The sequence below is a fragment of the Mycteria americana genome, chromosome 7 (genome assembly GCF_035582795.1).
Source record: "Mycteria americana isolate JAX WOST 10 ecotype Jacksonville Zoo and Gardens chromosome 7, USCA_MyAme_1.0, whole genome shotgun sequence".
Lineage (NCBI taxonomy): Eukaryota > Metazoa > Chordata > Aves > Ciconiiformes > Ciconiidae > Mycteria > Mycteria americana.
In genome coordinates, this window is record NC_134371.1 from 37812067 (window position 1) to 37827682 (window position 15616).

The 15616-nt window shown below is 37.2% G+C and overlaps 1 protein-coding gene across 8 annotated transcripts in view; it reads left to right on the plus strand.

Annotated features, from left to right (window-relative positions):
- Positions 1-15616, plus strand: part of RABGAP1L (RAB GTPase activating protein 1 like) — a 260477-nt gene that overhangs the window by 153568 nt on the left and 91293 nt on the right. For all 8 annotated transcript variants that reach the window (XM_075507880.1, XM_075507874.1, XM_075507873.1 and 5 more), the window contains 2 exons: positions 2201-2326; positions 3711-3854. In XM_075507880.1, coding sequence (XP_075363995.1) covers positions 2201-2326; positions 3711-3854 — 270 coding nt within the window. The remainder of the gene's footprint in view (positions 1-2200; positions 2327-3710; positions 3855-15616) is intronic.

Consider the following 15616-nt stretch of genomic DNA (forward strand, 5'->3'; position numbering starts at 1 on the left):
AGCTTCCCAGGATGTCCTCAAACTCTTGGTTTTCTCAAATTCTCCAATCAATCTGTATGCTGTGAATGCTTGTAAGACCCTCTCTAACTCTTCTATCTTTGCATAGATTTCTAGACCCCTTCCTTTCCCTTTTTTTCTGGGACAGGATATCCTTTCTCTTCAGTGTAGATATGTTTCAGCGATGGTTGGGTAGCCTGAACCTCATCCTGGCTTTTTGTGATTTTGCTACTTTGATAAAATTCCCATCAAAGGTGAGCAGGTAACGTCTAATCACAGGGGGACAGTGTTGCCAACTCTAATCATTTTACTGTAAGTCTCACAGCATTTGACTTTTTTTCTTATTGTCTACCTCTTGGAGTCATTGCTACGTGAAAAACTAAAATTTAATTTTAGAAAATGGTAAATTTCTGGCTTTTGTGATTCCAAAGAAAAGATAATAAGGGGCAAATATCTAAATGCTAAAAATCAGAACGTAAGCACCAAAAATGTGTTTTGTTTAAAATAAATAAGAAATGAAAACTTGATTTGTGATTTTGAATTCTTGGGGTTGGTAATACTGGAGAACTTCCACGCACTGAGAGCGAGGACTCTGTGGCCTCCGCCTGTAAATTACTTTGGCCTAGTACTCACCTCTGTTCCCTCTCCCTGTCTTGGGGGAGGAACGGTTGTCAATGCACGTGTGTCTGATTGAGCATGCAAGGTAGGTGTGCTTGTGCATGAATGTCTGTCATTTTATTAGAAATAATTGTTACCTTACACAAAAAAAAGAAATTTGCATTCATCTTATTATAGAGCAGATTCAAGGCTTTGGTCAGGGTAAAACTATTTCTTCCCTTTGTTTGCAGCTTTTATCTGCTGTCAGTGGGGATCATTCCATCCAGATAAAATTGTGCTAAAGATCTTTGAGATTCCTAAGAGCTTGTCCTAGGCGAATCTAGCCTGGGCAGGTAGCTAGCAGCTGATCTGGCAGTTCTTTATGCTAACTAGTTGCTTTCATATATGCTATATGAAAATGAAAATGAAAGTGTCTGCCCATGGCCCTGGAGACAGGCCATAATCATAGGCTGAACCATAAAAGATGAAACCCTGGAGGTAAATATCAAGAGACTAAAATTCTCTTTGAAGAAAATACTGAGCTTTTATCTGTTGCTGATATTTGATAGGGGGTTGGCATGAGGCTGAATGAGTGAATATACTCAAAGGTCAAGAGTTGTCATTCTTGATACTCAATAATTGTTTTCATTTGTTACAATCTGGTGCCTGCAAAAGAAAGGTTGTTTTTAAATGCAGTTGAAAACCTGATTTGGGGTCTGCAGTGACTCTGCATGTGCCTGTCTTATTATTGTGTTACCTGAAGGCATGGGGGAGGGGAGAGAGATATCTTATCAGTGGAGGTTTGATGACACAGGGCTTCCCACAAACTCCACGTTCAGTGGGCTCAAGCCAACAAATGTAACTTTAGAGTGGCTCACACAGCTTGTCCTTTAGTACCGCCTTCTAAAACTCTGTTGGATGAGAAATTTTGGTCAAAATGAAATCGACTATGGCGATAGGGCTTCTGAAAAAGTCATGATGTTAATAGATGGGATCAGCCCTCCTGAGCTCACAAGTAGGTTCTGAAGGCAAAATTTGTTATTTCCTTATTCATCGTGGGAAACCTGACTTCAGAGATTTTGATGTCCTGGGGTTTGGATGAAAGTAGATAAGCATTATTCTGACTAAGGGTTGGTTATACCTTAGTTCTCCTGAATTTTTCCCTTTTAACCAAGTCTCTCTCAGTAGAAAGCACTGTCATGAATTCTTGTCTTTTTCTTTTCTTTCTTTCTTCTTTTTTTTTTTTTTAAATTGTTGTTCTGTAGCTGAGAGTTGTGTACTAGTTGTTCTCATATCTATTTGGCAGAAAGAATACTGATGACAGTTGTGCTGCTGTAGGGATGTATACTTACATGAACCTATGATATGATCGCACATTTTCTTCAAAGAAGATCCTACAGAGCCAAATCAAGGGGCTTATCAAGGAGAATAGTCCCCTTGAGATTTTAGTTGCTTAATTCTACATTCAGAGTACTTTGCTGAAAATTTTAATATACCCCTAGTTCTGAATTCACCATGCATAAGGTATTTAAGCATGTGTATTTGTGTAAGGAATTTCCAGCCTCAGCTTAGTTTTTAAATTATGTTTGTGTATTTTTCCAAACAGATGCCAGAGGAGCAGGCATTCTGCGTATTTGTGAAAATAATGTATGACTATGGCTTGAGGGACCTCTACAGAAATAACTTTGAAGATCTCCATTGCAAATTTTTCCAGCTGGAGAAGTTAATGCAGGTGGGGCCAGGGTAACAAATTCTACTACTTTCATAAATGGAAATACTGGCATGAGGAAGAGATTAATGCTTTGCTTCCATAAGCTACTGGACAATAAAAACCCTCTCCTTATAGAGGTGGGGTGGAACCAAAGCAGGGAAGTCTAATATCTGGATCCAAACATTGTGAGTGAGATTTATATACATTGTGAGTGAGATTTATATTTTTGTCTTTCATATACCAATCTTGCTGCTAATCAAGCTATCCAAGCAGAGTAGATATCTGGGTTTTTTTTCCTCTCTCTGTTTGCTTACTCTCTCTCTTCCTTATTCCGTGATGTTGCTTGGAGAGAATGTCTCTGTTCTATTAAGGCCAAAATATCTTTTGGACTGCCACCACCAGTGTCCTACTTCCTATGAATTACATTGGTGGTTAAGAGGTCAGGCAAACCAGGACATCCTGATGCTTATGAAATATGAATCAAGTGTAGGCAATTTTGTAGATTTTACTGTGTTTTCAATACATTGCTCTTTTTTCAGATGGAATTATTTCATAGTCAGAGCAATTTAACTTAAATAAACAGCTGCAAGTTTTACACATTGTTGTTCTGACTAATAAGCAATTACTAACAGTCCATTAGGCTTTGACCTGCACTTCTATTAGCATAGTGAAAGCTAGCTGCTGGAGCCAGTTACCATATATGACCATATATACCTCTGTGAGATATATTAAAGCCAAACAAAACAGACCACAGTTAATTTAATTATCTTTTTTTTCAGATGTCAAATTGCGCGTATTTTCTACTCAATGAAGTAGAATTGCATACTAATTAATTTGATACTTAACTTCAGCATATGGCCTTCTCAATATTTACATATGTTAACAAAGATTTTTACTTTATTAACTGAATATGAATATATCATCAGTGTACAGTAGGATTATCAGTTCTTATTTTGTGTTGCTTATATATGCTCCTAGTTAGAGAAATTGTCTCATGCAGTTGTGGGTTTTGTTGCTTTCAAGCTCTGCAAGGTGAGCTCCTTGTTCTAGTATCCATTGTTTTTTTAGCAGCAGCATTTATAGCAAGACACAGTGAAGGAATAACTTTAAAATATACACTGTGCATGACATAGATTTCAGAACTGCTCTGCCTTTCAACCGTTGAAGATTTTGTCATTTCTCAGTATAATCTCAGTACATTACTTGATACTGTGATAGCGGATATCTTACTAAAAACTGTAACCACGGGCACTGAAATTTATGAAGAAACATATTTCCATTGCTCAAAAGAAGCCAGGATTTCACTTTGTTGTGTTTTTCAGTGTTTAGCAACCTGGTACTTACTGGCAGTGTAGATGATGAACTCGGATTAATACTCAAGCATTTATTTTTTCCTTTACTCTAGGAGCAGTTACCAGACTTGTATAGCCATTTCTCAGACCTCAATTTGGAAGCTCATATGTACGCATCCCAGTGGTTCCTCACTCTTTTTACTGCCAAGTTTCCACTCTGCATGGTCTTCCACATCATTGACTTACTACTTTGTGAGGTAAAAAAAACTTGAATCAGAAAGCCCTTCCTCCACTCCATGAATGTTTCTTCTTCTTCTTTTTTTTTTTTTTTTTTTTTTTTGAGTCATTTACCATTTAATTTCAAAATGCCTGTAACTAAATTATGTAGAAACCATGGTTATACTGAAGAGATGATGTTCAGTGAAACGCTGGTTTGGTTTTAAAATTAGAATTGTGAATTGCCTCATTCTTTGCTAAGGGATCTAATTAAGAATATCTGATGCACACATCTGTTCTTCATTTAATTTGTTAAATAATTTATTCAAAGTTAGGAATTCTAATTTCTTGAAGATACCTAGTAGTAAAAGCCTAGCAGGCTTTTAGTGGGAAGGCTCTCCAGATTGTCTGACTGAGGGTGCCCAAAGACAGTAAGAGTATTGCGTGTTGCTTTGATGGCCTGATATTAAACAAATAGTGAGAACTGCCAAACAGCACAATTAAATGAAGCTCTTTCCTTTTGTTTTTTACCCTGCTATTCCAACTAAGGAACGCATTACTCCAGATACAAAATGGCATGCTTCTGTATTGTAGATATATCTGCACTTCCCTTAAAAAAACCAGACAGAATAGATTGATAGTCTGGAATGTTTATTTTGGTAACATACTAGGATTTACTTTTGTCACTGGGAAGTCAGGGCATCCATGGAATTAAACCTGGTTTTGAACCTGATGCTGATTTCATCTCTAATTTAAATGGGTCACAAACATTAAAAAATATAAATAAATAAAGTAATTGAGAATTTTAAATGCAAAGGGCTTTATGAGTATGAAACACTGTTGATTCTAGTTTGTTCTGTTAATTTTTATTGTGAAGTATTTTACTTGTGAATTTTCAGGCTTGCTGCACATGCCTTGATGGCATTCATTATTAAACAAATATTGTCCACCATTCATAACTCAATATTTTTTTCCTGAAGAGTATCACTTCTTCTGCATATTGGTGCTCAGTTATCAAAAAGAGGTAGGTTAATACAGCCAGGTATCCAAGTGAGTGTGAAAGGTAGTAATGGTGAAGTGGTTTCACATTTCCATATAAATATCGGAGCTGTATTTCTTTCACAATGTCTTGTTTATTTTAAGTAAGCAAATAGAAAAAGCAGAAAGATTGATAGTTTTTCTGCTCTTTGTCCTCTTTGGTCGTGCAGTAGATGAACACAATCCCTTGATCACTTTTGAACTGTTAGTAAGTTAATTTTCAGAGTGAGCTTCTGGTGTGGATTTGATCATTCTTTGTCAGTTCAGTTTATTACTTCATTCTGACCTTGATGTAGAGCTGCACTCAGAAATGACCATTTTAAGAGTTTGTTTGTCAAGAAGTACAGAACATAATTTCATAGTGGTGATTATTGTTATAGCAGCATAGTTACATCCTGTCTGAAGCTCCTGTACTTTTTATTATATTAAGGTTGATGATAAAATGTGCTGAAGAAGTCTTTTAGTCATGGTTAATATAGATTTAATATTTAGAATGAAAAAAGAAACAACTCTTAGAACATTTGCATTCGTCTCGCATCTGGCAGTGTTTGTCTCAGCATGTCTGAAGGAATTACTCTGGGAAAGAAGGTGAAAGAATCTAAGGAGAAAGTGAGAGAGTGCAACACTAGAGTCTGCTAGAGAAAGGGAAACTTGTTAGCATTTATGGAGGGTAATCACATAAAGCTAAAGGAGCTTCTTTTACAACAGCTAAAAATAAACCAGAAAGGGTAAGAAAATTGATTTCAAGTGAGAAGATACATACAGACATCTTGAGAAACAGTGGGGCAGCGTGCAGACAATGTACTGAGGCAACAGTGTAGACTATCAGAAAACTGCTCCTAAGATTCATGAGTCAACCAGTCTAAAATAACAGGCACTTCTGAGAATTTGTGGGAGGAGCATAGATTAAAATCATATTAAAATAAAAATCTAGTTAGCCCTCATCATAGAAGGAAAGTAAAATCTGAAGGCATATGGCCATAGACAGAATAAGAAAGAAACCATTCCTTAATGGAGGACTGAAATCATATTGTGAAGCTCTCTGCCCAGTCAGCCTCAAGAAGGAGTAATGGAATATTACTCGAAAAATAATTTTTGTCTGCGTTAAATTGTTTGTTACTTTATCTCTGAACAAACAGCATGCCTGTAATTCCAACAACTGGAAGGAGAAAAAACAGTTGCAGCTGCTAAGTGGAACATATTCTTCTGCAAAAAAAAATCCTCAAAAAATCAAGAAGCCTTTAAAGTGAACTGTCTCGTGTTTTTAAAAAAAAGCTTCCAGCCTTCTCATTAATTTGTCATAGATACATATGAATTTTAAATAGCCTTCAGCTTCCTTCCTGACTGTATTTTCTCCACATCCCTGTCCTGTCTGTCATTTATGAAATGTTTACATCCTAGGCAACTCTTTTATGAAAGAAAAATATTAGGGGAAGAAAAACAGTTAAAACCATTGCTGAATGGGTGCTGCCAACTAGTCATTCCAAAGGAGCTTCTGTGGTCCCCGTGAAAATATTTGAATTATGGATGAACAATTTGTGTCAACCAGGAGTTTTTGGATGGGATTTGTCTTTTTAGTTCTTGACTGTGGCTGGAAGAGTGAAATCGGTCCTTACAGATATTCTTTAACTCTCAATCCAGAGAGGAAAAATACCTGTTGGAAATCCTGTAGTTTTGCAGCTAGCCAGGGAGGCACGTTTCCTTCCCTTGCAAGCACGGTGGAATGGTAGCACTCAAGTTGGGGAGTGAACGTCCTGGGCAGGAGCATATCCAGCGGTGTGGAAGCCTATGAAAAATTAGTTAAATTTATGGTGGGAATTAAATTCTATTGAGAAATTTTTAAAATCCCATCAAAGTGTGTGCCATTACAGCTGAGGCCTTTTCATCATTCTCACATTAAATATTATTTGATAGAAAGAACAATTTTATTTAAATTCATATGAATTTGGGACTTCCCGTGGCCTCTATGTGATTGAGTTCTGTTATCCTGTTGTCTTCCTCTGACCTTTTTTATTTTTAAGCTGCCTTCAGGCTGTTGAGGATGTGATTTAATGTCCAAACTACCCAAATTTCCAATGGCCTTAGAATATTGCCTCAATAACTGTAGGAGAGGATCTGTCACCCATCCTCACCTAGAAATGAAATGGTTTTGAATTCTTTGTATTTCCTATGACAGAAGTTGAAGAACATTTTGGCCTTGCAGGCAGGTACTCCACAGTGCCATGGTACATATTATAAGGCTTAATACTTTGCCTGTAATAAAAACACAAACCTCTTGATCCAGTTGAAAATTTTCATGTGATTACAGCAAACTGCGTGGTTTTGAGCCTGGCTATGTAGATAAATTTTAACATGTCAGCATCAGCTGAAGATCTTTCTGCAAGGTTCCTTTCCGCTGCCTTTTTCAACTCCTTCATTTGCCTCCTCTCCTTTTGCTGTTTCTGTTTGCACTGAAGAACAACGTTGTTGATGAAATTCAGAGTTGTATTTGGACTTGTCAGTCTTATCTATCAGTATGACATTATGTTATTGAACACTTTGTGAGCCTGCTCTGTTTTGCTGTCTCTTTTTCTTCCACTTTATTTATTTAAGGTCATGCTCAGAAATAGCGACTCATCTAGGTAAAGCGCATGCTGCTTAGAGGTGTCCCCAGTGCAACAGCTGCACCTGGGTTATGCTGTAGAATATCAGAGTTGACATTTAAGTTCATTTTGCATTTTAAAATTTACAATTTAAAATGAAAATGTGTTTCAAAAGCACTAAATAAGTGACCTTAAATACGCATTTAGAAGGAAAAAAAAAACCCAACCAGTTGGCAGACAATTTATAAGCATTTTTTAAATTTTCATTATTTTTTCTGCTTAAAAAAGAAAATACTTTAACTGGTTGTGATAAAGACAGTACTGCCAAAACGAAAGGAGGTTCAGAGCTCAAGCTGTCATTCCGTTATTAACCTAGAATTTCGAGACACTACTGGTAACCCCCATTTTAAGTCAATCTGGCTATTTTTGTGTGCAGTTCTTGGGGATATAAAATACTTAAGGATTGTGCTTCTCTCCTTTTAAGGAGTATATATAAAACCCTACATGCTGCCTTTTCTGGGCTGGTACAGATATTTGTCTATTTTAGTGTCAGTAATTACATAGTCTTGTTACAAAAATTAATGGTCTGACTACTAAGCTGCCATTCTGTGATCAAGACTGAATAGAAAGGGATGCAACTGGTTATCTATCAATTTTGTATATGAAATAATTTAATGTTTTGTAATATATCTAGTAACAGAGAAGTGAAACTACCTTTCACAGGACCGCACAGTGGAAGAAATGGGAATTGAAAGCTAGATACCATCATTCCTTGGTCTTTATTTATCAACTATTGCATTCATAACTTTGTATAAAATAAGTTTTATAATCAGTTTGGAGAAACTATCTGTGATAATGAAGACTGATGGGTGTTTTTAAAAATTTTTTAGAATGCGAGTGAGTTGGTGCTGGTAAATGAGCACCTAGTGATAGTAAAAATGTGGCACCGTGTTGTGTAGATGTGCTTCCTGGGAGCGCTGCTTCATAATGAAATAATGAAAATCTTAGAAGAATTATAACTATTGGCGCTGAAGATTTGATTTCTGTCTTACTCATGTCTTGCTGAAGAATGGATGTGCCAGGAAACACTACGCCGTATGGTATCACTCAGACGATAAGACAAGTTGTCTCTGCATGTTAGTACTAACTGAGTAGTAGATACCATAATAGCCTGCTATTTTTTATCTGTCACTGTTAGATACTTCTGTAATGCCTTCAACAGAGTTGAGAAAGAACAGATTAACATTTTAATTTATTAAACTTCCTCAGGAATTGAGTCAGGAACAAGCCCACTTCCTCTGTAAATCTGCACTCAGATGAAATATGAATTAAATAAAAGATTGTGTACAGTTGTTTATCTTCTGTAGATCTATATGGGAAGAAAAATTGAACTTTTTGGAATTACCTGTTGTTGACATGTTGTCTGCATTTGTTAACCCTTCCAGTTATGAATGTTTTAATAAATGTTACAAAACAGCAGACCGGGCTTGCTAGAAATAAAATCTCTTTTAGTTAACAGCATATTAAAAGCTAGGCTTAAATTCTAAGTAGGTATAGATCTGTGCTGAAACTGCCTGCATTATTTCAGTACTATTTGCGAAAGTAAAGTCAATGTCATACATGTGAGTTGGAAAAGGCTGGGGGTGTGTGTGTTTGTTTTCCTTCTTATGAATATAGGCGATTAGACTTTGGCATTTAGACTGTGTCCTCCTGTGTCCTCCTGTCCATTGTTCTTTGCATTATAACTACTAGAGAGCTAAGTCTCTGAAGTCTTTATCAGCCACTGCTGTTTCATGCAAAGAGACTGGAGAGGATTTCTTTCCAAGACTGCTAGCTTTTAATTAATTTAAGAAGAAAGAGAATAGGTTGTCTCAGACTCCAGATGGAGGACTAGAATTTGAACATACATGTCCAATGGTAGTGCTGGTTTGCTACATTCAAGCATCTGTTGATGTGTCAGCCATTATAAACTTTTTTGTTGCAAAATCTCGAGATCTGCAATGGAGTTAGCTCAGGTTTTCTGACCCTGAATGTTTTGCTTTTATGTATTTAGATGAGTTACTTAAATCCATGCTAAAGTAATTGTAGCGTAATTTATCTGATGACTACAGCTGAATTCTACTGTGGGGTTTTTCAATACTAGAACAGAAATTAAAGTAAAAAGAAAGGAAAAAGGATGTAGTATTTGATTGTGCGTTTGATAGATGAGGAACTTTCTGAAGTTTTTGTATATGTGTGTTTAAAACATTCAGATTAAAATGATAAAGAATTTTAAGTTATTTTCAAACTGAAAGTCATAAGAAGTATTAGGTGTTTGGATATAAAATTTCACTCAACAGCAGAAATATTGGAGGCATGTAATAGTGTTCTGTATTGCCACAGGCACAGGGGAACACAAAATGTTCTATTAACTTCTAAAGCTACACAGAATTTGTAAGAAATCAAGCTTGGACTGAGGAGAAGAGTATTTTAATAGAGTACATCTATGAGGTTCTTGGAGAGCCTCAGGGTTTAACGTAACCCTTTACACTATGTTGTCCAGCTGTTCCTGTGAGCATCCATAGTTTATGTATCTTCATTCATAGCTGCAGCTTATTTATCCCCAAAATAACAAGGCTGGTGATAAATACTCAGCATGAGCAAAGAAAAAACAGTTTCACAACAATCTGCAATTCAAGCTAACTTATGTGAACAGAAGGTACCTTTTTGGTGATGTTGATAAATGTTGGGGTCCTAAAATGTTGAGGCTGATTCTGTTTCAGAAAATGTTCCAAGATACAGGTAAAAAGTTACTGAAGATGAGGGACCTATTTGAATGACCTAGTTTGTGCCTTAGAGGGAAGGCACATCTAATGCCATGTCACAGTATGTCTCTGAATTACTTTCCCTATTGCGACTGAAATATTTTAGCCACTTACTAGTTGATGTTCACTTAGTTGATTTTTCTAGGAATACAGTAAATTTCCATAATGCTTACTTAACGCCAGTGCCATCTGCTGTATTTGAATAGCAGCATATTCTAACCAGTCTTGGCAGTCCTCAAAAACGCTTCAGAAATAACTGAAGGAAAATATCACAAATGGGAGAGTGATATTCCGTGAACAAATCCAGGAAGCTAAGCTAATTTGGGGACTGTTTTTAAAAAAGAGGGTGGCGCAGTCTGCCTCTGCCAAAACACTTTGCATTACTTCGTGCTTGGAATCTGAGGCCGTACTGAATTTTCTAAGTATGTAAAATCAAAACGTGAACTTTGCATTTGAGTGATTGTTGGGAAGGGAAGATGAATGTCAAGGTGTAGAGAGGCAAGGGCCAAGATTGTGTTGTGGTAGAGAAAGGGAGAAGATGAAGAACACTGGGAAGGGAGATCAGGTGGAGTGCAGGGAAGCAGGGCATTGATTCACCATGGGCAAGCATTATTCTTTGTGTTACTTGACCACATGTAGAGGGGGAAGGAGATATGGCACTCTGTCAAGAGATGTTCTGAAGCCCTCATCTTGTCTCCTCTCAGGGATCTGGAAGATTACTGCTCCTCTGGGCATTTCTAATAACCGTTCCCTGTTTCCATATGAGAGCTGGAGGACCTATCTTATCTACAGACATATGAGCCCTCTTTTTCTGTCCTCGTTTTATGTATGTGGTAAGGCCCTTGATGCCTAGTGTGGATTCAGGCCCCCTTCTTTGTCCCCATATTAATCAGGTTTGAAAAGAAGGAAAGGAATGTCTAAAACCCCTGTAATTTAACCCTCTGAAAACCAGAAAAGTAATGTTAGTGTATGGCTTGGTCAAACAAATGGAGAAAGCATTCTGCTGGCCCGTACCAGCTGCTTGTGAATTAGGAGCATGCCACTGCAGAAACACCAGGTGTCAGGGAGCAATTTGATACATAGAAATGACTTAAAAATCTGTGGCTGTAATTTTTATTCTTTGAAAACAGTCACAGAAGCTGGAGAGAGAAAAGTGCTAATCTTATAGCACTCTTTACCGTCATTCAGCCATAGCAACATCTCAGCAGCAAATTACGTGAAAATCACCCAAAACATGTAAATATTCACTAGCTCTCCTAAATCCCATTCATTTCTGTTAAAAGCAATGAAACAAACAAAATTTCATGCAAAATCATACTAATACAGGTTAATGGTTGCCTGGTAGTATTTATCATGTGCCTTTTCATGCTGCAAAATACAGAAAAGTGGCACAATAAATATGGAATCTCGTGGTGCTATTTTTACCATCTCCCTGGTACCTGCTTGTCTAATAATTCAGTCAACTGGTTTTAATTGGGCTTGTGTATTATTCACAGCATCATAGTATCAGGATGGAGATTTCTGTATTTGCTTTTCTTCTTTCTTGTGTTACAGCATTTCCTGTTGTGAGTTATTGTAGTAGGCAATGTATATGGAGTTACTGGGGGAAGCCCAGTCTAAGAAGTCGACTACACCTCATAACGTTAGCAGTAAGATCTTTATGCAATTTGTTTGGTTTTTTTTCCCCTCTGTAATATTACTGTTTAATAAGAAAGCTGGATCTGTTGCTTATGCAAAGCTTGCTATTTTACGTTGTGCCTTATTTGATTGAGAGTTAACCTTTCTTTCCCTTAGTTGTCTTGTCATTGAACTAGAATAAATGTACAAGCTATACAAACTATATCTGAGTAAAAGATGTTAATTAACATGCATATCCCTGCAGAGCGTGCTCCAAGTCTGTATTACTTACAAAGAGAAATTTGAGCTTCAGACCATATATTTATGTTGTCAGCAAAATAAATACATTTGTGACATTCCTAAAGTTTATTGTGTGCTCTCAACATATTAGAGTTGCCAAACAAATGTTTTGCTGGAAGCAATCCAAAACATAAATAGAATTTTAATTCTCCTTTAGAGTTTGTAACCCCAATTACCCTCTGTAGCTCCTTTGAAAGAGTGTGCAACTGAACACATAATTATGAAACACTTTCGAATTACAAAACAATGTCAAATTAACTTCAGTTGAATAGCTAATCTCTCTTTAAAAAAAGGAAAAATCAGTTATTAGAAAGCTGGAACAGATTAACTGGTTCTCCTGATGGCGTGTCACGTGAGTCTTGAGACTTCTCAGACCTCAAGGAGGTGCTCAGCTGACTTTCACGTATATCCTCTTTACCTGGTGCTGAACTTTAGAGAATATTGTACCAGTATCTTCACTGTTTCATCCTACATGTCATGTGTATCTAGGAGCAAAACCACAGATAAGGACACTAATATTAAATTAATTTTCCATATATTTTTGAAGAGATTAACTTCCTTTTATTTGTGAAAATGATGCAGAGGGCATTGCCCTATAACCAGAGGAAGGTCTGTCAGGTGGTCTGGGTTGGAGAGGGAGAGATGCTAGTATTCAGTATAGCCTACCTTCTCACAAGGCTTCTGTCATTAAAGAAAAGCTTTAAAACGGGAGATAAATTCCAAAGTTGTCCCCTATGCAAATGTTGTCCAGATACTACACGATTAAATTGTTTGGCCTAACTCTTCTGCCAGCTCCACGCTATACTCTTGAGCTTTGCCAGTAGCAAGTGTTAGTTTGCTGACCCCTTAACTCCCTTTTTTCTGGTCTCTGGGTAGATTTTCTGGGTCAAATGGATAGATATGCCTCCTCCCTTCTAAAGGAAACCACGAGCATCCTTTCTGTCACACAGATCTCATTGAATACAAACTGGATCCTACAAAATCAGATCTTTATGATTCTCTGTTTGTTCTTTGTTCCCAATCTTCTTTTCAGGCCTTTTCAAAAGTCATCTTGTTTTGAAGTGCAGAGGGACTCAAAGTGAGGACTCCTCAAAGAGTTATTCTATCTGCAGAAGGAATCTTGGTCTCAGAGGGAGTTAAGGGACTGTGAAAATCTCTCAGTAGAAGACAGTTAACATAATAAGATTTCCACTTATTTTAAGCCAGCCTTAATTACAGTGCACATGTATCATTTCCAGTTTCATTTTTACAGTCTTATGAGAGAGAGTTTTACTGTTTTGCCCATGAGAATGTTACTTACAACCTCTGTTGGAAATTATGGTCTTTTGACATATAATTCAAGTAAGCGGATGCTTCTATGAAGGGCAATCTTAATGAGTTAAACGGTGGCCTACAGGATGGTGAGTGTTCATCCCAGCACTATCATCCCAGTAGGTATGAAGAGTTCTTCTGCAAAACTATGCTTTTTCTTCTTGGGTAGGTGCTGTCCTATGGAAGAAAAGCAGAGAACGGTCAGCATGGCAGTCAGCAGGAGCCATAAAAGGAGGCTGTACGATAGCACAAACTCTGACATTTTCCCTTTCCTGACCCTTATTTTGCCATCTTGACTGCAGAATAGTCAAGAGTTGTCTGCTATGAGATGGGCTTGTTCCTTCTCCAAAACTCCTGAGCTTAATGAGATCTGTTAAAATGCTCTAGGACTCTACACAAGCTTAAGAGGGTTCTTAAATAACACCTGTTGGAAAAAAGAACATACTGTGCCGATGCTTAACTAGGTAGATAAGCCTCCAAGACAGGCTGTCATAGAAACTGCTGGTCTTCTGCAAAAGGCTAGTTAAAAGCTCCTTGGAGGAGGATATCCACGTCTCATTTCTGGGATCCTTGCCTGTGGGCTTAATGTCTGTGAGCTGTGCAGGCAACACACTCCTCCTTCGTTTACTCAGTAGCAGCAAAGCCTCTCAGGTTGAAAAACAAGAGAGTGGCCGCATAATTGAGAAGCAATATGACATGATGATAAGCCCCTAACCATTCCTGTGCTCTTATAACAGTTCTTGTTTAGTAGTAGTGTATATTTTTAGTTTTGACTGTTTTATATTAAAACCCACAAGTGTTTAGGTAATTATGAACAACTTTCACATTTGCAAATTTTTTAAATATTAAGGTGAGATCTGCATTATATTAAAGCATTTATTTCCAAATGTCTAGTTTGGAATGTCTAGTTAAACATATGACCTTTGGTTTTAAAAAGTAATTATCCAAAGCTTATTTAATATGGGCTCCGTTCTCTCTCTCCCTGTGGATGATTTGTATGTACTTTCATGTTTCCATTATAAAATTGCTGGAGGGATATTGCTAGCAATGATTTATATGTCTGGTGCACATTGGTATTTTTGGTCTTTCTTCTAAAATAGATGGAGAAGTTTAAGCTGAATCTTATAAATCAGTGTGTGGTAAATGAAGTAGGATTTTAAATAAGAGATTGTGGAAAAATGAGCTGAGCCTTCTTTTTCATAATCATAATCATTCAACTTGGCTATGTCAGAATAGTCTTGCATGCATTAGGAAAAAATAACTCAAGTATGTAGATCACTGGTTATAAAATGTATTGTTAAAATGGGTGGGTAAGGCACTGCATTTGAAATCTAAAGCATCTTGCTGTAAATCCAAACATGAGTAGAAGCCTTACTGTAGATTGCCAGATGCCACCTCCAATTCACTCACCTATCAAGGGGTATATTAGTCCTTCAGGTCCAGCAAGTCCAAGCTGGTCAGCATGAAACTGCAGCAATTGATGCCTCAGGTCTGAAATACTGCCTTGATTTGGGAGTTACCTCTCCCTTTGAGGAAAGGGGAAGGTGCAGATTGTTTTCTGTTGCCAGGATTAGTGGAGTGCTGCTCAGGAGAGCTGTATACAAAGTTTTTAAGTCCTTTTCGTGTTCTGATTTTAGGGTGCTTGTTCATTGAACAGGTTATCTCAAGTAACATGAGGGAGTCTGTGAGCTGCCCCTTGCCCAGTGGGGCTAGAAAGAGAGCTGGGGATTCTCAAGGCAGGTGGAAACCTACTTCTGCTGCATTTGCTATCCATGTGAAGAGTGATCATATAAGAAGAGTACAAGGAGAGAGTTTGATTAGTTTGAATTCAGGAACAATGTGAGTTTCAGGCAGATCAGAAAAAAAACATTTAGAAGATAAATGAAAACTGGTTTGGTTTTCTTTTGGGTTTTTTTTGGTAGTGCCAGAAAATACACAGGGCACTGATTCCTCCGTAATCCAACAATTAGACATAATATTTCTACTCAGAAAATAACAAAATCTGTTCAGTTAGTTAAGAAGAAAACACAATGTTTGTGATGGCTTGTAGTTATGCCTCTCATTTATAGATTGTATGTTAATATCAAATCCTCTCTGTTAGGAAATAAAAGTTGTTAATGTCATGACTGTGTGGAATGAACTGTTGACTTC